Below are 25,889 nucleotides of genomic sequence, written 5' to 3'. Positions count from 1 at the left end.
TAACATTAAATAACACTTACAAAAATTACAATTTTACCCTTCTGACTTTAATTTTGGCAAATTCGTCAATCAGATTGGTGTAGTCTAAAGCAGCAGCCAGTGAGGACTCTATTGAAATGAGTGCTAATTTTTTAGTTTAGTTTGTCTTTGGAGCTTCGTAATAGTATGTTATAACTGGTACCCCGCCAAAATAGCCCCGTCGAAAAAGCTCCGACAAAATAGCCCCGACATAATATCCCGCACACAAAATAGCTCCGACAAAATAGCCTGCAGACAAAATAGCCGCGGAATAATAGCCCGCCGACAAAATAGCCCCGACAAAATAGCCCAGACAAAATAGCCCCGACAAAAAAGCTCCCTTCAGAATTCATCATGAAATAATCCTCTATTCAGATGTTTATCTTAACCACATTAAATAAAAATGAGAGAACAGAGAACACAGAGAACTCGAGTCCTGTCTTCTCTGCCTCTTGGATGTCTGAACATTTAATTTAAGCGAAAATCAATGTTTATTTCTGATATACATATTTTATCTAAATTTTATTTAGATTTAATATATTTATTTATTTATTATATAAACAAAAATAAATTACATACATTCTTCTTTTTTTGTCAAATAATTTAAATTTAAAAAAAGTTTTTGGACACCTTGTATAAATAATTATGTTATATTATAATATTATTATAATAATTATGTATAAATATTAATACTAAATAGAGAATTAAATAACCTTTCAAATGAGCTAGCACACGATCAGTTTAAAAAAAAACCATCGATTACGTCATTACGCCCAGATGGATGACGTCACTAGTATGACATATATAACAGAATATCGTTATTTAAAAATAAAAATCGATCTATTTCAGGATTTCTCCTTAACGTCGCGGGTTTACGAAATAACGAATTTATTCCTTCCATTGGCACCATACTGTACGTCTGAATTGCCGATATGAATGAATCAGATTAAATTAAATTATTAGAAGAATTTTTTTACTGAGCAACAACATTTTTTTTAATTTATTAATATTTTGTATTTTGACAACGACGTCCGAAGTGGTAGTCGAAACGTTAATTAAATAATTTTTTTAAGTAAATTGTGGCTTATTTCCCAACTGGAATAGTAATTTAAAATAAATGGTACTCCGTTAAAAGGTAAAACTTTTTATTAGAGGTGTTTTCTAAGATGCTGATTTAGCCGGGGCTATTTTAGCCGGGGCTATTTTGACCGGGGCTATTTTGTGTGCGATCTATTTTGTCGGGGCTATTTTGTTTGCGGGCTATTTTGTCGAGGCTATTTTGTGTCCGAGCTATTTTGACGAGGCTTTTTGACGGGGCTGTTTTGACCGGGCTATTTTGACGGGTCACGGTTATAACTACACCCAAACCCAGACATCCAAAGTGAAAGTTATCCACCAACACCAAATTGTTCTATATAGTCCACATAATGGTCAGAAAAAATCACACCATTTTGAGCGTCGGGTTTGGGGGAGGGGGCAGAAATCGGTAAATTCGTAGTTTTTTACGTTTTTCGTCAATATTTTTAAAACTATGCGGTTTAGCATGAACAACCTTCTATACAAAAATGTTCTACATTCAATTTGAAAGAAAAAAGGCCCTATGCATAATCCTTATAAAATGAACGGTTCCAAAGTTACGGAGGTAGTATAGTATAATTGGTCCAAAAAAAGGCCTAACCCAGACATCCAAAGTAAAAGTTTTCCTTCAACACCAAATTGTTCTATATGGTCCACATATTGTTCAGTAAAAAGTTACACCATGTTGAGCGTCCGGTTTGGGGGGGGGGAGATGGGGGAGAAATCGGTAAATTAGTAGTTTTTTTATGTTTTTCGTCAATATTTCTAAAAATATGCTTTAGCGTAAACAATGTTCTACATAAAATTGTTCTACATGAAATTTAAAACAAAAAGGTCCTATACATATTTTATATAAAATCAACGGTTCCAAAATTACGGAGGGTGAAAAATGGAGGTTTTCGATAATTTTTATATTCCTTGGGCAATTTATAATATTATTACTGATTAAAGAAATTTTCTTTAACAGGATTTTGTTTTGTAAATAAAATTTGCTATTTTAGTCGCCGATGGTACGTTAGTTATAAGCCCTTGAAGAAAGGTCAACCTCACCACCCAAAATCATCATCAATTGCCCAAATTATATAAAAAGTATCGAAAACCTCCACTTTTCACCCTCCGTAACTGTGGAACCGTTGATTTTATAACAATTATGTATCGGACCTTTTTTGTTTTAAATTTGATGTAGAACATTTTTGTATAGAACATTGGCTGCGTTCACCAGAAATAATCGGTTTAAGTTTCAACTAAACAGCTGTGTTGCAGCGCTTTAAAACTACGTTTAGTCTGGTGAATGGTATTTTTCCGTTTGACACTTTCATAGTTGGTTTTTTTCGTGTTCCCACCTGTTCTATGAACCTACCCTAAAACGAGATTCGTTGTTTTTGTTGATTTATTATACTTATCGTTCAACGATAAATTGGACGTATCTTAAACAAATTTAATTCAAAAGTGGATAATATACTCCTTTATTGATGTTTGATAATGAAATGAACAAGAAATAATTTTTAGTGCTGCTGGCTGTGCTGGACTTGGCAGAGCAGAACCATTGGATGACCCACCATAAATAAATAATAATTATCACGTAAATATGAATTATGTTGAAAATATTGTCCCTAATACACAGATTTACAATTTCGTGAGCATATAAAATTATGTATACCCTAAGTTTCAATTGCTTTATAATTAAAACCATTGTAAAATAAATATTTTCAATTAATCGCGCCATTACAATATATTTCTTAAACACGTTCAATATTGAAGCGATACAAATACTACGTTCAATAAAATGGCGACCGCTTCGTCAACACGTTGAAGTTTAGCCTAAATTGACATGACGTTCACCCGAAAAATCTTAAACAGTTTCAAAGCGCTGACGTAGCGCACTGGTCTGGTGAACGCACCCATTGTTTACACTAAAGCATAGTTTTAGAAATATTGAAGGAAAACGTAAAACAACTACTAATTTACCGACTTCTCCCCCATCCTCCCCCCCAAACCGGACGCTTAAAATGGTGTAACTTTTTACTGAACAATATGTGGACCATATAGAACAATTTGGTGTTGGAGGAAAACTTTTAATTTGGATGTCTGGGTTAGGCTTTTTTGGACTAGTTATACTATACTACCTCCGTAACTTTGGAACCTTTCATTTTATAAGGATTATGCATAGTGCCTTTTTTATTTCAAATTTAATGTAGAACATTTTTGTATAGAAGGTTGTTTATGCTAAACCGAATAGTATTAGAAATATTGACGAAAAACGGCTCAAAATGGTGTGACTTTTTTCTGAACATTATGTGGACCATATAGAACAATTTGTTGTTGGAGGATAACTTTCACTTTGGATGTCTGGGTTATGCCATTATTTGGATCAATAATTGTATCATACTATAAACAGTTTTTAATAATTTTTAATTTTAAAAAACTTCTTTCCCCACTCACTACCTAGACAGGGAGTGTTCATAAAATTCTTAGCGATACAACTACATTTGGGTGTACAGAAATAGTTCAAAACTTCTAAGGGTTTCACGGACTATGTTATCATTTGGGATATATCACACAATTCTTCTAGAAGATCATTTGCCTGTATATCCGATTCTTTTTCAATTGAAAGTATCGAATGAAGATTCATACAATATTTTTTTAGTGTGTTATCATTTATTTCCCCCAATTTAAAAATATCATCAAAAAATTATTTATTTATGAATTTCTAGAAGCGAAAATCGAACAATCAAATAATTAATGACAACGTCTAAAATATAGATGAAAAAATTATTTTAAATATCTTCTTCTGTTAAGAGCTCATCCATAGATTTTTCGTCATCAAATTGACGCTTTTTTCTCCTGGCTCGAATTTCATTTTTCGCTGGAAATTCGGAGCTTATATCAAGATTTTCTGCAATTTCATTAGCATTAATTTTCGTTTGGTCCTAGCCAGATTATCTGTAGCTTTTAATTTTTTTTATTGTTTCTGAAAACCTTTTTGCACAATCTGACAAATTTATAGTTACATGTTGCAACATCTTCAAGACTGAGACCGAATTTATATGAAAAATAAAATATCATGCCAAAGAACTACACCGCATATAAATTTATAATTTTTAATATTTTTTGCTAATTCTAGTGATTTGACTTTAGTTTCTGTATCTTTGTTGACTTCTTCTATTATTTCGAATAAAGCATCATATTATTTCACAAAATCTTAAAGGTTTCAATGCATCTATTCGACTGGACCATCTACTAGTATCGCTTAATGGTTTTAAAGTTAGTTGTGAAACATGTTTTTTCAGAGCTTCCCAACGCTTTGTAGAACCAGAAAAAAGTGTACAGCTCTGGTATAATACAAAAAAAGGTTATTGTTTCTGTAGAAGAAGACGATTTTACTTTTAAAACTAAGTTTACAGAGTGGCATGCTTCAGCCTAAGGTCAGACAAGCGATAATTTACGGCGCCGTAAGAGCAGTAAAATGAAGCGCGAAAATTGGTCACACGGTGAGAGTAGTGGATGGCCAGACGAGCTGTAAAATATCGCGCAGCAACATAGGATAGGACCCATTTTTCGCGCTCCATTTTATTGCTCTTAAGGCGACGTAAATTATAGGTCTGGATCCCGCGTATGAAAAAAAAGTTGATTAATAGCAAGCTGAAAATTTGTTAATAGCTTAAGGGTGTATATTCGGATAAACTTTGATATATGGGAACACTGGAACAGGGGCAGTTTTAATTGTGGAACCGATTGAAAATTTGGAACGGTCACACCACGAAAACGGCACATTTATTTTGTCCGACAGAACAGACTTAAACTCTCCGAACAGAGATTAAACTCTCATGCCAAAATCAGACTGCTATTTATCACTAAATGGGCGTTTTAATGAGTGGAACATGTAGAATATGTCAAATGACAGGAATTATGACAGGTGATAAATAGCAGTCTGATTTTTGCATGAGAGTTTAATCTCTGTTTGGAGAGATTAAATCTGTTCTGTCGGACAAAATAAATGTGCCGTTTTCGTGGTGTGACCGTTCCAAATTTTCAACCTGTTCCACAATTAAAACTGCCCCTGTTCCAGTGTTCCCATATATCAAAGTTTATCCGAATATACACCCTTAAGCTATTAACAAATTTTCAGCTTGCTATTAATCAACTTTTTTTCCTACGCGGGATCCAGACCTATTATCGCTTGTCTGGTTTAGCCTTAAACTCGAGTGACACACACCATCGGATATTTTTCAAATGTTCTGTTTTGCACACCCTTTCTTATTCCTATGATTATTTTGATGTATTTTCATTTTACTGATTATGCCGCCCCCTTGTGATGCCGCCTGATGCGACTGCCTCACCGCACCATAGCACCGCACGGCCCTGTCTTTAGGGGCCAAACGAAAGACAAACACAACTTTGTTATCTTTGATACAGGTTCTAAATTATGTTCTGTTGTGATTTATACCATTTTTTTCGAATTTAAAATTTTATACAAGTTCCCTATTGTCCAAGCCAAAAAAAAATAACTGAAAAAATTTTGATAACTTTATATAGCAAATTTTGCTTAGAATTTATCCTTCTATCAATTTATGAAGGTAAAGGGTAAATGAATCAGGTAATAGGGCAAGTTGGCACCATATCACTTGTGTTCATTGAGGTATCCTCTAACTATTCACCAATTTTCATGAAAACCGATGGAGATTCAACGAAATCGTAGGTGAAAACCTTCAGTGACTGTACTACAAATATATTTTGTATTTGCACTTTGGTCTGTATATTTGTTTCATTACCTTTTGTGCATCTTGTTATGATAATGACCCTGAGTGGTTGCAACAATATTTATAAGCAAAAAACAACTTAAAAAATTTGACAGAACATCCATTAACAATAATAGCAATAATTATTGAGGAGTCTCGACATTTTTTTTAGGCTTACCTAATGCTTTATGAAATAATTAGTTTATCCTTTTTACTAAAATATGGCTTATGCAAAGATTTTTATTGACTATAGCAGAATTCTTAGAAAAACGCTTTCAATTACTCCATATTATTATATTTCAGGTAATACTGATCGACTAGTAATAACACCTCTGACGGATAGGTGTTATCGGACACTCATTGGAGCATACCATCTACATTTAAATGGAGCACCTGAAGGTCCTGCAGGTACAGGAAAAACGGAAACAACAAAAGATTTAGCTAAAGCACTTGCGGTCCAGTGTGTGGTTTTTAATTGTTCTGATGGTCTGGATTACATAGCTATGGGAAAATTTTTTAAAGGTATAGACAAGATAGTTACCTACTATGGTTGCTTATTGCGTGTCTACAATATCGGTTATTTTAATATAGTTTTTATTTTCATTTATAGGTCTGGATCCCGCGTATTAAAAAAAGTTGATTAATAGCAAGCTGAAAATTTGTTAATAGCTTAAGGGTGTCTAGTCGGACAAACTTTGATATATGGGAATACTGGAACAGGGGAAGTTTTAATTGTGGAACAGGTTAAAAATTTGGAACGGTTAGACCACGAAAACGGCACATGTATTTTGTCCGACAGAACAGACTTAATCTCTCCGAACAGAGATTAAACTCTCATGCAAACATCAGATTGCTATTTACCACCAAATGGGCGTTTTAATCAGTGGAACATGTAGAATGTCAAATGACAGGAATTATGACAGGTGATAAATAGCAGTCTGATTTTTGCATGAGAGTTAAATCTCTGTTCGGAGAGTTTAAGTCTGTTCTGTCGGACAAAATAAATGTGCCGTTTTCGTGGTCTGACCGTTCCAAATTTTTAACCTGTTCCACAATTAAAACTGCCCCTGTTACAGTGTTCCCATATATCAAAATTTATCCGACTAGACACCCTTAACCTATTAACAAATTTTCAGCTTGCTATTAATCAACTTTTTTTTCATACGCGGGATCCAGACCTATTAGTTAAGGTGGATTTTGGTTTGTAATCAACATTTCAGGAAAATTTTTGTAAATTTGCGTTTTTTTTTTTAATTAAACGAACATTCAGTACAATTCAAAGAATACTAAAAAAATTTCAAGGTAAAGTATTGAAAAATAAGCCAACGGTAGCAAATCTTTAAAGACATCTTCAAAAAACGGATTTTGGGGTGGACATCAGAACTCATCATTGGATCATGTGAAACAAAAAATCCAAAACAATTTTATTACCCTATGAGTTTCTCGATGTTACTCTGTCGAGTTTTAACGAATTTTTTGTTTTTTGGCATCACTAAGAAGTGAAAATAACGAACTTTTTTTGTAAAAATGAGGCTAAAATCAACATATCTTTATTATTGTTAAACAAAAAATAAGAATAAAACAAAAAATATCTCGACAGCGTTACTTCACGAAATGTATAAAGAAAATCTATGCAAAAAGCAGCTGAAAGAATTGAAAAAAGCAGTTAAAAAAAACGCGTTGACCTTTTTACAATTTTTATTTTTAATTTCTTTTTGTCTGTCAAATCGTAAAATGATGCACACCCAAATATGTTCTTGAATCGCAGAGTAATTTACAAAAGATAAGGGGAACAGCTGTTGAACGTTTCTCACTACGCTCAAGCGCGCTGGCGTGAAGCTGCTGCAAAGTGAGTCGAAGGTAGGGATATTCAACATGCTGTATGTCCGCTAATTTTGCTCTGGTAATTCTAAAATTTTTAGAGTATTGCTGAAGTATCCATCTACTATGTACTTTATTAATATTAAAATATTAAATTTTTTAAACCATACCTTTCCTCTTAATCCTGAATTTAAATTTTTTCATAATATGAAATAATTAATGTCAAATTTTTACGAGGTCAATACAAATCGGTAATTTTAAGAGCTCGAGTATAATTTGGTAAGATTATTTTATGGATTTCGCTTTGCAAGACTTTTTTCTTCCTCTTGTTTTGACAGTTATAAAGTTAGAAGATGTGGTTATTTTATTTTAATAATAAGCCTCAAGTAAATCTAAGAATCTCTTATTTGGTCGACAGTGTTCCGATAAGTGATTTTCGTCAAGTACGCCAGGGAAATAAGGCAAAAATATACCATGTTCGAGACACTTGATCAGCCAGGTTACAAAAAATGGGTTTTTTGGGTACAATATCTGCTCCGAGCTTCGCTGGTATCGCCACCTACCTACAGGATTACTAGTATAACTTTTACCGGAAATTTTCTGGAAAGAAAAAAGTGTTGCCTATACTCTGTGAGTTTCGCTGGTATGGCTGCTATCGCCATCTAACGGTTGACTAGTGTTACTATTTCGGCCGGAATTTTAAAGAGGACAGTAGAAAAGCAAATAATAGTTGTTTCAAACTTATTATTTAATTCTTATCGTGTAATATTTACAACGTAAATAAGTAATTGGATTGTAATCGATAATTAATAGCAGTAAGTACAGAATTTATTATTTATTATGATTATTTTTAAGATTTTGCTTATCGTTTTGATGTTTATGTTGACAACTCATATTAGAAAAAATTTATTCTGCAAAAAAGTATTGGGACCGTGCAAGTTCGGCAAAGCGAAACCTACTTCTACGCTCTGCAACTTTATTCGCACTTTTAATTGGCCAATTATATTAGCCCTGGTTACTGGATAATTGTCAAGGCCATAGCCCAAAAAAAAAATAATGAGAAGACAAAATAAGATTCAGGTTATGTTATTAAAACGTAAACAATTATTATTGTATGTAGTAAATGAAATTAATTATTAAAATGCAGTACTCCAAGCAAAATACAATTAATTAAATTTACCTTCATATAATAATTGCATATCATATCAATATTGTGGAGCAACATATAATTTTTCTTTTTCAACGACAGTAGATATGAAATGTACGTCAATTTGACAATTTCAATTGACAATATGAATTATTTAAGAAAGTTGCAATATTTCTCCGCTATTCGCGCACGATCGTTTAACGTATCCCTTCCAAGTACTCAGGGCCGTCGAGAGGGCGGTACAGCCGATACATTTTACCGGGGCCCGGCATCAACCAGACCAAAGATGTAATTTTTTCCGTTTTTGCTCTTCACTTTATGCCCATAATGCGTTTAATTATTTTTACTTGGTTGTATTTAATATTATGACCTTTAATCGATTTAGTTTAAAATGTTAAAAGCAACAAATCACAGGAGTCAAGTACTACACAGTGCAGTCAGATAAAACTATGGTATGGATATGAAAATTAAAAATATACCAGAGCTTCTAAAAGATTTATAAAAAATCAGAAGAATCTATGTTGAAGAATCTAAATTAGTTACCAGTAATTATGGAATAAATCCAGTATTTACATCAAATAAAGAAAAAAGCATGTGAGATTTTTGATGATTTGTCTGGGCCTAGTAGTGAGGCGACTGATAATTTTGAGCCCGACGCAATATTTCGCTGGAAAATATTTCATAGTGTCATATAATAAGCAATTTAACCAGATTTAATGCTGAAAATAAAATTCATTCGCTATTTAAAATTTTATGGATATTCCGAGATGAAGATGAAGACAATATTAAAAAAAAATTGATAGGTAGGTATATATATTTTGCGCGAGTTTTATAAAGAAGACATCAGTGAAGAATTGATAGATGAAATTTTTTATTTGAGAGCGATATTCACGGATAATGGTGACTCTCAACTTTCTCCAATAGATTTGCTTAATAAAATTAAACATCTCAAATTTGAATCGTTATTGGGTTAAGAATATTTTGCACATTACCGGTGACAGTCGCAGAAGCAGAAAGTTTTCTTTTTCGCATAAAATGGGCATATAAGGTAATAGCTGCAATGAAACAGGTTCGGTTAGCTGCCTATCAACTTTGTGAATTGAGAATGATTTGGAAAAATCATGCCATTTTTCGAAAATTACAGACATTTTTGCAGGTCGGAAAACTCGAAAATCACCTGTATTATAAATATTTTAACTTTTATAAATATAAGTGAAATTTAATAAAAAATTTTATTTTTGATAAAAGGTATATTAGTTTAAAAAGCCCTAAAGGGCTACAAACATACGAACAAAACGTTTTCGCTCTGTAACAAGGGCTACAAGGGTAACAAGAACATGGTGAGCCAATCAAAAAATACAAAGGTCAAAGCCTTTCAAAAAACAGACAAAAGTCTTATATAATAGAAGATAACATCGTAAAATCCAAAGGATGGATAAAGTTCCTAAGGATATAGCCCTATGGCAACATATGACTCCCACACGTTGTAAGTGGGTCAAAAGGTAACTAGGTCATTCTGTTATAAGAGGTGGCAGGCAACTGATAACAGAACAGAACTTATACCAGAATAACCTAGTTACCTTTTGACCCACTTACAACGTGTGGGAGTCATATGTTGCCATATGGCTATATCCTTAGGAACTTTATCCATCCTTTGGATTTTACGATGTTATCTTTTATATAAGACTTTTGTCTGTTTTTTGAAAGGCTTTGTATTTTTTGGTTGGCTCACCATGTTCTTGAAACACTGATGATGCTCTTGTTACAGAGCGAAAACGTTTTGTTCATATGTTTGTAGCCCTTTAGGGCTTTTTAAACTAATATGCCTTTTATCAAGAAGAAAATTTTTTATTAAATTTCACTTGTAATTAATGGTATACAGCCAACTACAGGAAGTTTTTCCTTGTGGATTTTTATAAATATAATCAAAATTAAATCAAATTTATATTTGAAATGTTTCTTATTTATTATTAATAATTTAATTTCTATAACAATTAAACAATTTTTTCGCTCTTCACTTTTTGCCGAGGGCCCGCCCTTCACTTTCTACCGGGGCCCGCTCATCCCTCTCGGCGACCCTGCAAGTACTTGCACACCGCGAATAATAATTTAATATAATTATAGTATAATACTTCTTAAATATTAACTTATGAATGACAATGACAGTTAACGGCATCCTACGGTTGCTGTGATTGGTCATTATCTTCACGCATTCAACTTTTGTTTCAGGATTGGATTGTAAAATTGAAACCGTCAAAATTCGAGAGTGTGTTAACTGATCCTTTAGCTCAAATTTTTCTACCGTTTTAAAATTACAATTGTGTTTACTTACTTTTTTCTAATTGCATCAATCCATTTTTGTTGTTGAATCACCTTATGCTTAGCGACAGGAAAGTTGTAGAATACACAGTTACCAGTATTTCGACACTCTTTAATACAACAACTTTCGTGAGACATTTAAAAGCTATAATATCCAACTCTTAATGCAGAACGTCAAAAAGCAAATTTCCAGTAAAGGTTTACAAACTTGTCACAGCTATCCCCTCTACCTACGAGCTCACGGCGTATACCTAATACATTATAAATACAAAAATGCCCGTCACAGTTCGAATGAAACTTTTGGTTATTAACAAATAAGTGTCAAAATGGCAGTTTTTTAACTATTAAAAGTAGGGTAATTAAATATCTTATTTATAGTATGATAAAATTGATCTAAAAGATGGCATAACCCAGACATCCAAAGTGAAAGTTATCCTCCAACACCAAATTGTACTATATGGTCCACATAATGTTCATAAAAAAGTCACACCATTTTGAGAGTCCGATTTGAGGGGGAGAGGGGGGAGAAATCGGTAAATTCGTAGTTTTCTACGTTTTTCTTCAATATTCCTGAAACTATGCGGTTTAGCATGAACAACCCTCTATACAAAAATTTCTACATTAAATTTGAAATAAAGAAGGTCCATACATAATCCTTCTAAAATAAACTGTTCCAAAGTTACGGAGGTAGTATAGTATAATTGGTCCAAAAATATGCCTAACCCAGACATCCAAAGTAAAAGTTTTCCTCCAACACCAAATTGTTCTATATGGTGCACATATTGTTCAATAAAAAGTTACACCAAGAGATGGGGAAGAAGTCGGTAAATTAGTAGTTTTTTACGTTTTTGTCAATATTTCTAAAACTATGCTTTAGCGTAAACAACGTTCTATACAAAAATGTTCTACGTAAAATTTAAAAGAAAAAAGCTCCTATACATAATAATTGTTATAACATCAACGGTTCCAGAGTTACGGAGGGTGAAAGGTGGAGGTTTTTGATACTTTTTATATTTTTTTGGGCAATTGATGATGATTTTGGGTGGTGAGGTTGACGTTTTTAATGGCTTATCACTAACATAACATCGGTCACTTAAATAGCAAATTTTATTTACAAAACACAATCATGTTAAAGAAAATTTCTTTCGTTAATAATAATATTATAAATCTTTCATTTCTCTGCATTTAATATCTTTTGTTTAATCAGTATCGTCTGTGATCCAAGCACCTAGATATTTATAACAAGACACACGCTCAATCGCTGTATTGTCTATTACAAGATTAGCTCTGATGTTCTTTGATTGCGCTATTATCATAAATTTAGTTTTTTTCAAATTAATTTTCAAGCCGTAACTGTTACAGTATACAGGGTGTTTGGTAAAGAATGGGCCATAGCTTAACTGTAGATTCCTGAGGTTAAAATAGGTCGATTTAAGCTAACTTACCTTAGCACAAAAGTTGAAAATAACCGAAATACAGGGTGTCAAATTTAAAATTTTATTTTATTTATTTTAGAAAATTTCCTGACAGGCATGGGACAACAACACGAAATTTGTTAAGTGGTGCTGGTGCTGTACACCCTACTAATTTATGTTAAGCAAACGTTTCTGGCTACTACCAGAGGCGTACTATGGGGAACGTGAATGGTTGACCCTTCCCAAATTCTACGCCACTGGAGGAATTTCTATTTTAGTGCAATTTTTTTATTCTCCAATACTTTCTATGTAAATAACATAATCTTTATTCGTAACGATAAAGCCATTAGTTTTCAAGATATTTGAAGCTAAACACGAAGTAACATAATACATTAATCAAAATAAGTGTGCCTTTTCATTTTTAACTTCTAATATCTCGAAAACGAATGACGTTATCGTTACGAATGAAGAGTATATTATTTATATAGAAAGTATTGGAGAATCTAAAAATTATGCTAAAATAGCAGTTTCATTAGTGGCGTAGAATTTGGGAAGGGTCAACCATTTACTTTCCCCTGTCGTACGCCTCTGGTAGTAGCCAGAAACTATTATTTAACATAATAGGGAACTTGCATAAAATTTAAAATTCGAAAAAAATATTATAAATCACACCATTCTTTACCAAACACCATGTATATTGAAACTTTGAACGAGATGTTTTAGTTCTACTAGCGTTCCCGATGGGAGAACCGTATCGTCAGCATATCTTATATTGTTGATCGTCTCACCATTTATTATCAGACCACATTCTTGTTGACAGATGGCTACTTTATACAGAATTAATAAAAGTGGCTATCAGATACATCCCTGTCGGACTCCTCGACGGATATGAATTTCTCCTGTTAGCCTACCCTCAACCTTCACATTTGCTGTTTTATTCCAATATTGGTTGCATATAACTCGAATCTCTCGGCTGTCTATATTTTTGCTTATTAGAACTTGCCTTAGTCGTTCATGCTGTACTTTCTCGAAGGCCTTTTCGAAATCAATGAAACATGTGTAAATTTATTGCTTCATGTCTAAGCATCTTTGTGAGAGAACGTTCATTGCAAACAGAGCTTCCCCTGTACCCAGCCCTGTTCTGAATCCCATCTGAGTGTTACTGATGTCTACGTCTAATTTCCTGTAGATCCTATTGTGAATTATTATTAAGAATAGTTTTAGAGCATGACTCATCAAAGCTATCGTTCGATATTTGTTGCATTCCTTTGTATTTTCCTTTTTTTGGAAGTAGTATAAAGGTCGACCAGAGCCATTCCTTAGGTATTATTCCAGTTCTATATATTGTGTTAAATAGATCGAAGAGTATTTTAATAGATTCATCGTCCATAAGTTTGAGCAGTTCTATGGGAATTTCATCAGGACCGGGGGCCTTACCACTTTTCGCTTGTTTGATTGCATATTCTATTTTTTCTCTGATTATATCAGGCCCTGTATAATCTGTGTATTCGTTTGAGATTTCTTGTCTATCTTTGTCATCAAAAAGTTGTGATATGTGTTCTATCCATCGGTTCATTTTCTGTTGTAAATCTGTTATGAGTATGCCATCTGTATCTCCGATCTGTCCTGTCTGTGTTATTCTTCTCCTTCCTGTCATTTCTTTAATCTTTTTGTGTGCATTTAAAAAGTCGTATTTTCTCTCTAGTTCTTCCAACTCCTGGCATTGTTCACTTAGCCATCTTTTTCTAGCTTCTCTTATTTTCTTTTTTATCAGTTTATTCTTATTCTCTTATTTATACGTTTCGCTAAATTTCCTACCTCAATCAGTTTCATCCCTTTTTATCTCACAACTTAATATATTTTCCTTCTTTTGCGTTGTTTTGCCGCTTATTAACATCATCATCACTACTTAGGCAAATATGCAAATAAAAACATATGATATATGCGCATAAATATGCAGTATTTTATACAAAAATATGCATGTTTATCTAGAAAATATGCATATAAAAATAAAAAAATATAAGTACATATATTTAAACAACTCAGAAAGTATTATCCGTTTTATTTACAAACATATTTAAAATATCTTCATAATTTATAGTAATTAATATTTTTTATTTATTTTGCACACTAAGCTTAGGTATTTAACTATTTAAGTATTTTAACAAATAAATGATATTACTTCGAATTGTGCTAACACTAAATGATTAAATGCTGTTTAAAATTTTTTAACAAAAATTTATGGCTTCTGAGTAGGTACATATTACAATATATTTTTTAAATGAAAAAACTTCTTTCTACATCAACCGATGTTACTGGGGCATTTTTCAAATTTACGGTAATCTTGGAACGGACTCACGGAAGAGTGTCCCACCTAGTACCTACTTGAACTAAGTAGGTACTTCAGAAAGGACCTGGTAACTATTTTTTCTAAGAGCGTGCAAAAATGTCTACTTTCGCACACGCATTTTAGTTTAGAAAGTTTCAATTTTCCGCACGCGTGTTACTTTTCCTCACGCGGTTTTTACTTTTCCGCACGGGTGTTAATTTAGATATGTTAATATGGCCTTAAAGTAATTATAATATATGCAATAAACTAATATTTAGATATTATTTACTAATTTATTTCAAATATATCTTATTGTGTTCCTGTTTTAATGAAATTAACGCGACAATTCGATGAAATAAAATTATTTTGACATAATATTCGAAAGTCAAATCGGTAGACAATAACAGTCGTTTTGAATCATCGTCATCGAAACCAAGATCGTCGTCATGCTAACTAATTATATTGAAAGTTTGGTTTTGACAACCTTGTCAAAGAATTAATTTGTGTATGTATTTTCATATTAATTAAATTAATTGATTAAGATTTGGTAATTTTTTAAAGACTCTTAGAAAAAATATTGTTCCTAACTCTTGCAGAAAGTCTCTTTTCCGCACTCGACTGCTTACCGAACTCCCGCTTCGCGTCGTTCGGCAAACTGCAGTCGCGTGCGGAAAAGAATGACTTTCTGCACTTGTTAGGAAAATAACTATTCATTGCAATTAAAATCAGAAATCTTGAAAATATCAAGATAATACGACTGTGAAAGCACAAAGGTCCCCCAAATATGTACAGGAGATTCTTGGTTTTTGTTTGTTTATCTAAGAAAAAATACTACGAGCCTAAATCTAAGCACACAACTTAAGGTTATTGTACGAGAAAACAATGTTAAGCGACTTTTCAGTACTTTATTGAATGCTTTTAATTTTTTAGATCCTACTTTTTCATCACAAGAAATTAAAAAAATGCCTGAGAAAATAAGAAATATATCGATTTATTGCGAACTTGCCTTGTGTCAGCACATATTAGAAAATATTCTCGTATAAAATAATATAACACACAATTATGTAGTTCTTCCAGTTTTACCACAAATTGAGCAGTAAACTTTATCCTTATCCCTATATGTAGGTTTTATCCATGTTTGAAGCAGTGTTTATTTTCGGTAGTTGAAATTGCAATTCACAATATTATTACAAAGACAGGTGTTACCGGTTCCAATTTTACAACATAATTGATTTCTAAAACTGACCATCCCAATAAAAGTTTTTACCTAGAGATATAAACTAGCAGATTTTGGAACCCTTATTCAAGGACAAAACTACAATAAGTATCTATAATAGAGATATTGAAACAAAATTAAATATTCGGATTTCCAAGCTCTTGATTTATTTGATAAATATCTATACACCTAAAATTTCAAGTTATATGCACTTTATGCACACTTTTATAGAAATATGTAAAATTTGACATTTTTGCATATTTTATGCATAATATGCAAAATATGCAATTTGCATATTTGTCTAAGTCTAATCATCACTCTATACTTATCCATTAATAGCATTGTAGTTCAAATTTAGGTTTCTTAATTTCTAATAAATTTTATTTTTTGTGGACACTGAGGACAACAAATTAAGACTTTGTTCTTCTTGGTAATAAGTTGGCCATAAAAGCCTATTCCCCAAAATTTGAAGAAACATGATTTTATTTTTCTTGTTGTGTTTGCCTGGAATTCGGTAGTAATTTCCTCGTTTTTCACACCCTGGAAAGTTAATTATTTGTGTAAGATATTTTTAATCAGAAAGTAGTTATCGTAGTAATTATCAGTAGTAATTACACGAGCGCTCTAAAATTATCTATTCTTATCCCGAGTGACACTTTGACAGTTTTTTTTAATTACATTTAAATTATGTCACGAGGGCCAAACAAATCGATAATTTTTAAGAACTCGAGATTTGGTAAGATTATTTCATAAATAAAACTGTCACTTTAAAGCATTTTAACTAATATTTTATCGATATCTTAGCCTGAATATTTGCTAAATATCTTTCTTGGTGTTCTCTGTGACAAGTTGTAATACATTAACTGTCATTAATATCAATGAATGTATTTTTGCGTAGCAATGAGGGCATATGACGTAATACATAACGGGAAATGATCGAAAAAAAATATCAGTAGTAATTGCACAAGAGCTCTAAAATTATTGAACTTTTCCCGAGTGACACTTTGACAGTTTTAATTTCACGAGCCGAAGGCGAGTGAAATTATGTCAAAGTGTCACGAGGGCAAAAATTCTATATTAATTTTAGAGATCGAGTGCAATTTGTTGCGATTATTTCATGAATAAAACTGTTAATAACCAAAATTTTATTGTAATTGATTTATGTAAGTACAAATTAGTACAATTAAACACACAGTTGTTATAAATATTTGACGGTTGAAAGTCATCACTTTTATAATTTTTAAAACATTAATTGTCATTGATATCACTGAATGTATTTTTTCATAGCAACGAAGGGCATCTGACGTATTACACTTGACGACGGGAAATTATCAAAAATTATCGGGTATAATATCACAAGAGAGTGAGAATAAATTGAAAATAATGCGACAGTTTTTCGAAAATTTGTTGTCTGGCAATAGACACGAGAGCCCGCAGGGCTCGAGTGGGTATTGCCCAATGACATAAAATTTGAGTAAAAATGAAGCATTATTTTCTTATTTATTCTTACTATCGTGTAATATTCGTAAGATTATTTTTTAATGCCTATATTATGGATATTTTCTTAAATGTGACAGTTGTCAAAATTAGGAAACTGGTTGCCATTAAACAGAAACAATCCACTTAAAAAAATTCTATCGGTAATTTTCTACAGTAGATAATTCTCAGTATAATTTTAATCTGATTGGACAGAATTAAACACGTGATCAAATATCTAACTATACGATAGGAAGTTAAAATCATCAAAGAATAATCAATTTAATTTAGATTTCTGTAGCTTTCTATTGGTCAGAATCTCCTATGAATGAAATAATCAACAATAATATCACAAGAGAGTGAGAATAAATTGAAAATAATGCGACAGTTTTTCGAAAATTTGTTGTCTGGCAATAGACGTGAGAGCCCGCAGGGCTTGAGTGACTCATGCCGAATGGAAACATGTTTAAGAACAGAATTCGAGTATTATTTTCTTATTTATTCTTACCATCGTGTGATATTCGTCAGATTAATGTTTAATACTTACATATAAAATTCAAGTCTTTGTATAGAAACATTCAGTGACATTATTTATCTCAGTTATTGTGACACATATTTTTCAACTTGTTAAAGTGAACAGCACAGTTTAGTAAATATTCAGACGAAGATATCAATAAAATATTGATTAAAATTATTTATAAATAAAGTTTTATTCATGAAATAATCTTACCGAAGTAAACTCGAGCGCTTAAAATTGTAGATTTGTGTTGTTCTCAAGACAATTTGACATGATATGCAGAAATAAAAGTTTAGTATGGTTCGTTTTCGTAAATGTGACAGTTATCAAAACTAGGAAACTCGTAATTAAGGGCTTACATAGGTCTTGCGGGTAAAAAAAGTGACTTTTTAACAAAATTATATCTCGAAAACTAAAAATTATTTTTATTTATAATTGGAACACGTAAAAGTATAGTACTTAAGGTACACTCAAAAAAATTTTGAGCCAAAAATATTCATTTTTGTAAAGTTGACTGCAATTTTTCAACAACAGCCCTTTTTTTGCGGGCAGCATAAATAAGTCCAGTCTCATCTAAAATCAAAAAATCAAAAAGTTTCTTGTAGTTTATACCTCTGGCTAGTGAATGAACGAAGGATTTTTTTTAGGTAAAGTCGTTTTTGTTTAAAAAAAAACTACTTTAAAAATGGTAATTTTTGAAAAAATGAGACAAATTGGGGTCGAAAATGTGTTTAAACTTTGTAAAATCTTCAAATTTAATTCTTTTTTAAATTTCTTCGTTCATTCACTAGCCAGAGGTATAAACTACAAGAAACTTTTTGATTTTTTGATTTTAGTTGAGACTGGACTTATTTATGCTGCCAACCGCAAAAAAGGGCTGTTGTTGAAAAATTGCAGTCAACTCTAGAAAAATGAATATTTTTGGATGAATTTTTTTTTGAGAGTACCTTAAGGACTATACTTTTACACGTTCCAATTATAAATAAAAATAAATTTTAGTTTTTGAGATATAATTTTTTTTTAAATTCACTTTTTTTAACCGCAAGACCTATGTAACCCCTTAAACAGAAACAATCTACCTAAAATTATTCCCACTTTAATAATGTACAGTGGAAAATTATTGTAATAATAATCTGATTGGACAGAATTAAACACTTCATGAAAAATCTTACTGCACGATTGGAAGTTAAAATCATTAAAAAATATTAGCTGTAATTTTTATTCTGGTAGGTGTCTATTGGCCAGATGAATGAAATAATCAGAATATGTTACGTTTTCTTTGTGTCACCAATTTTTGTTTAATGTGATCAGGCTTGTTAGATTTCATGAAGGGTATTTCCGTACCAGAATTAGTTTTAAATTTATGAGCGTCTAATGTATGATTTTAATAATTAGGCCTTGCATCGTGTGGAGCATGGGTATGTTTTGACGAGTTCAATAGAATAGATATTGAAGTACTGTCTGTGGTCGCTCAACAAATTCTATTAATCGTACTAGCCGTAAGAGCACATGCTGCTAGGTTTAACTTCGAAGGAACAGAAATTAAGTTAAACCCTGCCTGTTATGTTTGTATTACGATGAATCCTGGATATGCAGGAAGAACAGAATTACCAGATAACTTAAAGGTACGTATATCCCAATTTCATTTGCCCAATGACTATTATTGTTTTATTAGACCTGAAAAATTTTCTTACAAATTACAAAAAACAGAAGATTTACTTGTCAGTATATTTTTTGATCATATCAATATTGCGAAGAAAAAGATAATTAAATTACTAAAATATTAACGCTTTTGCTAGAGATTACAAAGAAATTACTGTGTGACTCGAGTGTCAGGATATAGCACAGCGAGTTCTATAACAGGTTTCTAATGTGGCCTTTCAATTTATAGGAAAATATAGGAGTTTGGAAGATGTGAACTTTACTAGCGATCTGTGAAAAGACATCTTAAAGTAAATAGAAATAGAGACCTCTAAAAGTGTCATTAAAGCTTTTTCTAGAGACAGTTTTATTAAATTTGGGTTGCAAAGGACCCCGCAGAAACCTTATGGGAAATGGCTTTCTGTCAAATTCTCTAAACCTTTGGGTTTTGGTAGTCCTTGATGTGTAGAACAAAAGACTCACTGGGCTCGTAGCTCCAAAAAATCTTGATTTTAAGATATAAGCCTCTGAAGTTATAGGTACAGTGAGGTCGTTTGAGTTAGAATAAATTCATTTTCTCGAGAATGGGCAACTCTGGAGATAAATTACAAATCATGTTGATTTTTATTTTTAAATTATAATTTTTTGGCATATATATGATACTAGTGACGTCATACATCTGGGCGTGATGACGCAATCGATGATTTTTTTAAATAAGAATAGCTCATTTGTAAGGTTATTCAATTCTCTATTCAATAATATAAACATTAACAATATTATTTATAGAGGGTGCCCAAAAATTTTTTTTATTAAATTAATTGAGACAAAAAGAAGAATGTGTATAATTTATTTGATTTGAAATACATTTTACTGCTGTTAGAAAACAGAAAAAATATTAATTGGAAAAATAAACATTGCTTTTCGCTTAAGGCTATGGCTACATAATAGGGAACTTGCATAAATTTTTAAATTCGAAAAAAATGTTATAAATCACAACAGAACATGATAATTTAAAACATGTATCAAAGATAAAAAAGTTTTGTTTGTCTTTCGTTTGGCCCCTAAAGACGATTAAAAATTCAAATTAAAACAGGTGGTCCAAAACGCATCGTGACGTCACTTGGTTTTACATTTACATTTTTCCAATAAACAGAATTTTAAATTTGACGTTATAAACGTCAGTAGAAGGGTAGAAAATACATTTATGTGACGTTACAAGTGTTTTTGATCGTTAGACCTATTCATAGAAAATTTGTACTTTTACAAAATGGTTTTATTTTCAATAGTAAACCTTTGTTCCTTTCCTTCAAAAACAGTATAAAACTACAATTTTAACAAACTGGTATATATTATTACAATGATATACGATAAATGTCATTAGAATATAAATATTTTTGACTTATTCCACGACGGTGAGCTTGCCAAATACCCAAGTAGGTGGAGGCCAATAAACTAAAGAAGGAGAAGAAGAATATACCTAAATATAAGGTTGTGTCTAGGTATACGCTAACGTGTACGCAAATAAAAAACGTTAGAGTGTCAGTGATTTCTTATTTTTTATTTGTTTATTGTTTGTTTTTAAATTAACTACGGAGTGTGCCCAAGCAGCAATTTGTCGACGCGACAACGTTGTCTACCGCGTGGCAACGTTTTCTTACAACGTTGTTATTGCCTAAAAGACGACCCTATTCTGCACTGATTTGGAGGACGATTTTTGAGTTGTCTTGACGTCGCCTAGGCAACCTCCTGTTTAAGCAACATCGTTTCGTAAACGTTGCATAAGACAACTAAAGCGACTATAAAAAGCACCTGCGCATGCAATGGTTGCTCAAGGAGTCAGACTAGTTATGTTTTTTTACCTGTATTTTTAACACCTGTGTGGTGAATGCGAAAACCAAAAAGTAAACTGTTTTGACATCGTATTGGGTATTTAAATTTATAAATACATAAATGACTTATTACCTGATGTGAAATTTATAAACGCATCTCAGATTACCGTCAAATATGGATATTTCACCTTTAAAAAACACACGCGCTCCTTTTTTATGACATTTTTGACAAAAAATATGCAAATTTAAAAAATCTAATTTTAATATAAAAGTCAAAATTTATGTTAAAGATGTTCTGTATAAATTTAATGTGTTGATGGTGCTTTTAAAGGTATCAGAAAATGCCTGCATTTTGTATATTCTGTGTTTTCATTTTCTTTACATCATAAAAATCTCAAGTAAAACCAAAATGGCGCATTAAACAATATTACCAATATTACTAAAAAAATACCGATAACCAACATTAGACGGGTAAGACAACTTAGAAGTCCAATCGCCAACCAAACGCGGTCGAATCGACTATCAAAACCATTTTAGAACGCACCCTCTTATTGGGTGACAGAGGTCATGTGACCAGTGTCAAAAGTGTATCATTCTCATTAACAGCGTTGCCACATTTAGTAGATTTCTACTTTTTTGGTAGATTTTTGATATTTTTTAAAAAATTCTAGTAGGCAATATTTTTTAGTAGATTTTTGGTATATTTCAACAGAATTTGATCCATTTTTTTCGAATCATGAGGAAACTATAATAAGTATTTTTGAAAAATTTAAACGCAGAATGAAAGACTGCATTATTTAGAAAAACCAAAACGTTTCTTTTGAACGAGATATTTGGAATTAAAAGTCACACTAAATTTTTTCTTTTTTTCACCCCTGTAACTTATTAAAATAAACATTATAGAAGTTTTCAGGGACTTTCGGTCCTCGGTAATAACGTAATCTTTCTTTGTGCGTTTAAATTTTTCAAAAATACTTATTAGTTTTCTAAGGATTCGCAAAAAATGAAAACATTTAAAATACATTGAACATTTTAACAGACGACATTTTGCGCCTACCCCCTTAAGTTAGCTGTTGTTTTTATTATAAAAAATTCCAAATATATCCCAAAAATCCTTAAGTATATTTTAGTTTTTAATTTAGTAGATTTTAGCTAAAAAATGGTAGATAATAACCAGCTGGTGGTTTGGAATAATTAGGTTTCCAATTTTGTGGAATTCCTCTTGGGACATTTAGGACGGATGTGCATATCACTGTATTACTGTATTTACATGGCCTAAAAAGAATCTACTGATTTTGTGAAAACAAAACTACTGAAAGAGTAAAAACTGACCTGGCAACCCTGTCTGCCAAAGTTGATACAAAGATCAAATCTCAAATCTACTGATAAAACAATGGAATGGAAACCAGCTATTAAAAAAACAAATAAACAGGTTGTTACATAAATCGAAAATTTCCATCAAAACAAAATATATAATAATAAGAAAAAAATAAGGTTATAAAGTAAATTCTTTTTCTCCTCTGGAAGTTGCCGCAAACGTGTCACACCTCTAGAACAACACAGGGTCGTGACGTGACAGACAACTAGAGAGTCGGCCAGGGCATAAATTAGTTTAGCATTATAACATTTTTAAGTCGTTGCGATTGTTGAAAAAACTGAACTGTGATGTGTAGTTGTCACAATGGTAATAAATTAGTTGCCCGTATAACTAAAGGTTGTAACATCGTAATGTCAGTCGGGGTAGGGGACGTTGGCCGAAACAACTGAAAATGCTCTCGGACAACGTTGTATACAGTGCATTTGTTTGTACTGACAACCAATGCGTCGAAAAATTGCTACTTGGGTGGACAATTATTTAGTTCTTTTAATGAGTTTAAAAACATTTTAAAACAGTACGAAAAAGATAAGAGACTATAAATTAATATATATATTTTTTAGTTATAAATGAAATAGTATTACCGTAAAAGATTAAAATAAAAGGAAGACCTAAAGCTTTCATAATAATAATTAACTTGTTCTGAAGCTATTATCCTTGTGGCATTTTTGTAATCAACTATTCTAAATGAGAACTAAGCCACAATTTAACTAAAAAATTGATTTTATTAACGTTTCGACTTCTAAACCGGATGTCGTTGTCAAAATACAAAATATTATTAAATTAAACAAAAATGTTGTTGCTTAGTAAAAAATTTTTTCTAATAATTTATTTAATCTGACTAATTTTTGTATTTTGACAATGACGTCCGATTTGGACGTCTAAACGTTAATAAAATATTTTTTTTAGTTAAATTGTGGCTTATTTTGCATTTAGAATAGTTGATTATAATAATTCACTTACGTATAAAAATTATTTTAACAATATTTTGTACCTATATGTCATGTAAACTAAATACATATAATTATTTTGCTAACCTAAATATATACTTTTATATATACATTGATTTATTACAATTAAGTTTGAAACATCTGAATAGTTCTGCTTACCTTCCCTTAACAAATATGTTTCTATCAAACAAACACTAAACATATCAAAATAGCATGTACCAAAATATATAGTCACTGCGCAAGCTAAATAATGACGTCACTGGCTTGATGAAGTTTAATTCGCGTCTACCTAACTTTTTTTATTTGCGTACACGTTATCGTGTACCTAGACACAGCGAAATATAACCATAATAAAAACTAATGCAAAACTATATGACGTCACGGGCCGTTTGAACTACTTTATACCGCAGAAGACTTTAAATATGTATTTCTAAGTTATTACGAGTTTTTGAAGCGTGAAATTTTGGAAATCTCATTTTTAAACAAAACTGAACATTATTATCTAATAATAAAAAAATGTGCAAGTTCCCTATTCGCAAATATTTTAAGTGTATTCCTACTTTTTCTGTCTTTACACGGCAAATTACGTGTAGTAAAATTCACACTGGTATGGATATGTAAACATTACTAGAATGTCATTCTACTTGAAAATGTCATCATTAATTTAAAGAGATGGGTTTTGAATGTTCTTGGATAACTGTTATTTTTATAATTGGAAATTATTAATTCAGTTAATAAATGTGATAATTTTTTCACTAACTATGTATTAAGTGATTGTAACAATTTATTTGTACAACAACGACTAATACTCAATCGAGGAAAGGAGAAAAGTGTTAAAGTGATTTTTTAATAATATATTGTTATGGAACGCTTACAATTTTGAACATCTTTAACAACAAAATACTTGGATCACAGGATATATTATCCTGATGTATTCTCTGCTTGGATCTTCCACAAATAATACACAATAAATAACTTTTTATTAAGTTCACATCTTAAATCAATTATTTATCAAATACACTATATTTCAATAATATTTAATCAATAACTCAACATATTCCCGATGCAATGTAAAATATTTAAAATTGTCACTGATTGTCAGTGTCTGACTGACAATATATGCTGACAATATTGTATTCGGCTGAGTGCGTTGTAAGACAAAGATAGATTTGGAAAATATTACCACGGCATTGTGTTTATTTTTTTCGAATCCTGAAAAAACCAATAAATATTTTTGAAAAATTTAAACGCAGAATGAAAGACTAAATTATTACCGAGGGCCGAAAGTCCCTTAGAATAAATAAAAAGTTTATTTTGAATGATATATTTGAAATTAAAAATCACACTAAATTTTCTCTTAGTTTTTCACCCCTGTAACTTATTAAAATAAACATTATAGAAGTTCTCAGGGACTTTCGGCCCTCGCTAATAACGTGATCTTTCATTCTGCGTTTAAATTTTTCAAAAATACTTATTAGTTTTCTCAGGATTCGAAAAAAATAAATCCCCATTTGAATAGCATTGCAGCCGAAAATACGTACCGATCCTCTTAAATTAAATGTTCAAACTGCTAAGAGGGTAGCAACTTTAATATTCAATTTAAGCGAAAAACAATATTTATTTATCAAATAAACATTTTTTCCTGTTTTCGGATAACATTAAAATGTATTTCGAATTAAATAAATTATATGCATTCTTCTTTTTGTCTCAATTTATTTAATTAAATAAAAATTTTTGGGCACCATGTATAAATAATTATTTTGAATTGAATAACCTTTCAAATGAGCTATCACACGACCGCTATTCTTATTTAAAAAAATCATCGATTGCGCCATCACGCCCAGATGGATGACGTCACTGTTACTAGTATGATATATAATATGCCAAAGAATTATAATTTAAAAGTAAAAATTGACCTGATTTGTAATTTATCTCCAGAGTCACCCATTCTCGAGAAAATGAATTTATTCCAACTCAAACGTCCTCACTGTACCTATAATTTCAGAGGCTTATATCTTGA

The 25,889-nt window shown here is 31.4% G+C and overlaps 1 protein-coding gene across 1 annotated transcript in view; it reads left to right on the top strand.

Moving 5' to 3' along the window:
* The window catches only part of LOC126885102 (dynein axonemal heavy chain 12), a 660,248-nt gene that overhangs the window by 200,779 nt on the left and 433,580 nt on the right, over positions 1–25,889 (top strand). The window contains exons 10-11 of the mRNA XM_050651529.1: positions 6,138–6,356; positions 19,470–19,699. Coding sequence (XP_050507486.1) covers positions 6,138–6,356; positions 19,470–19,699 — 449 coding nt within the window. The remainder of the gene's footprint in view (positions 1–6,137; positions 6,357–19,469; positions 19,700–25,889) is intronic.

Source organism: Diabrotica virgifera, chromosome 5 (assembly GCF_917563875.1).
Source record: "Diabrotica virgifera virgifera chromosome 5, PGI_DIABVI_V3a".
Taxonomy (NCBI): Eukaryota; Metazoa; Arthropoda; class Insecta; order Coleoptera; family Chrysomelidae; genus Diabrotica; species Diabrotica virgifera.
This window is presented reverse-complemented; position numbering and strand designations above follow the sequence as displayed.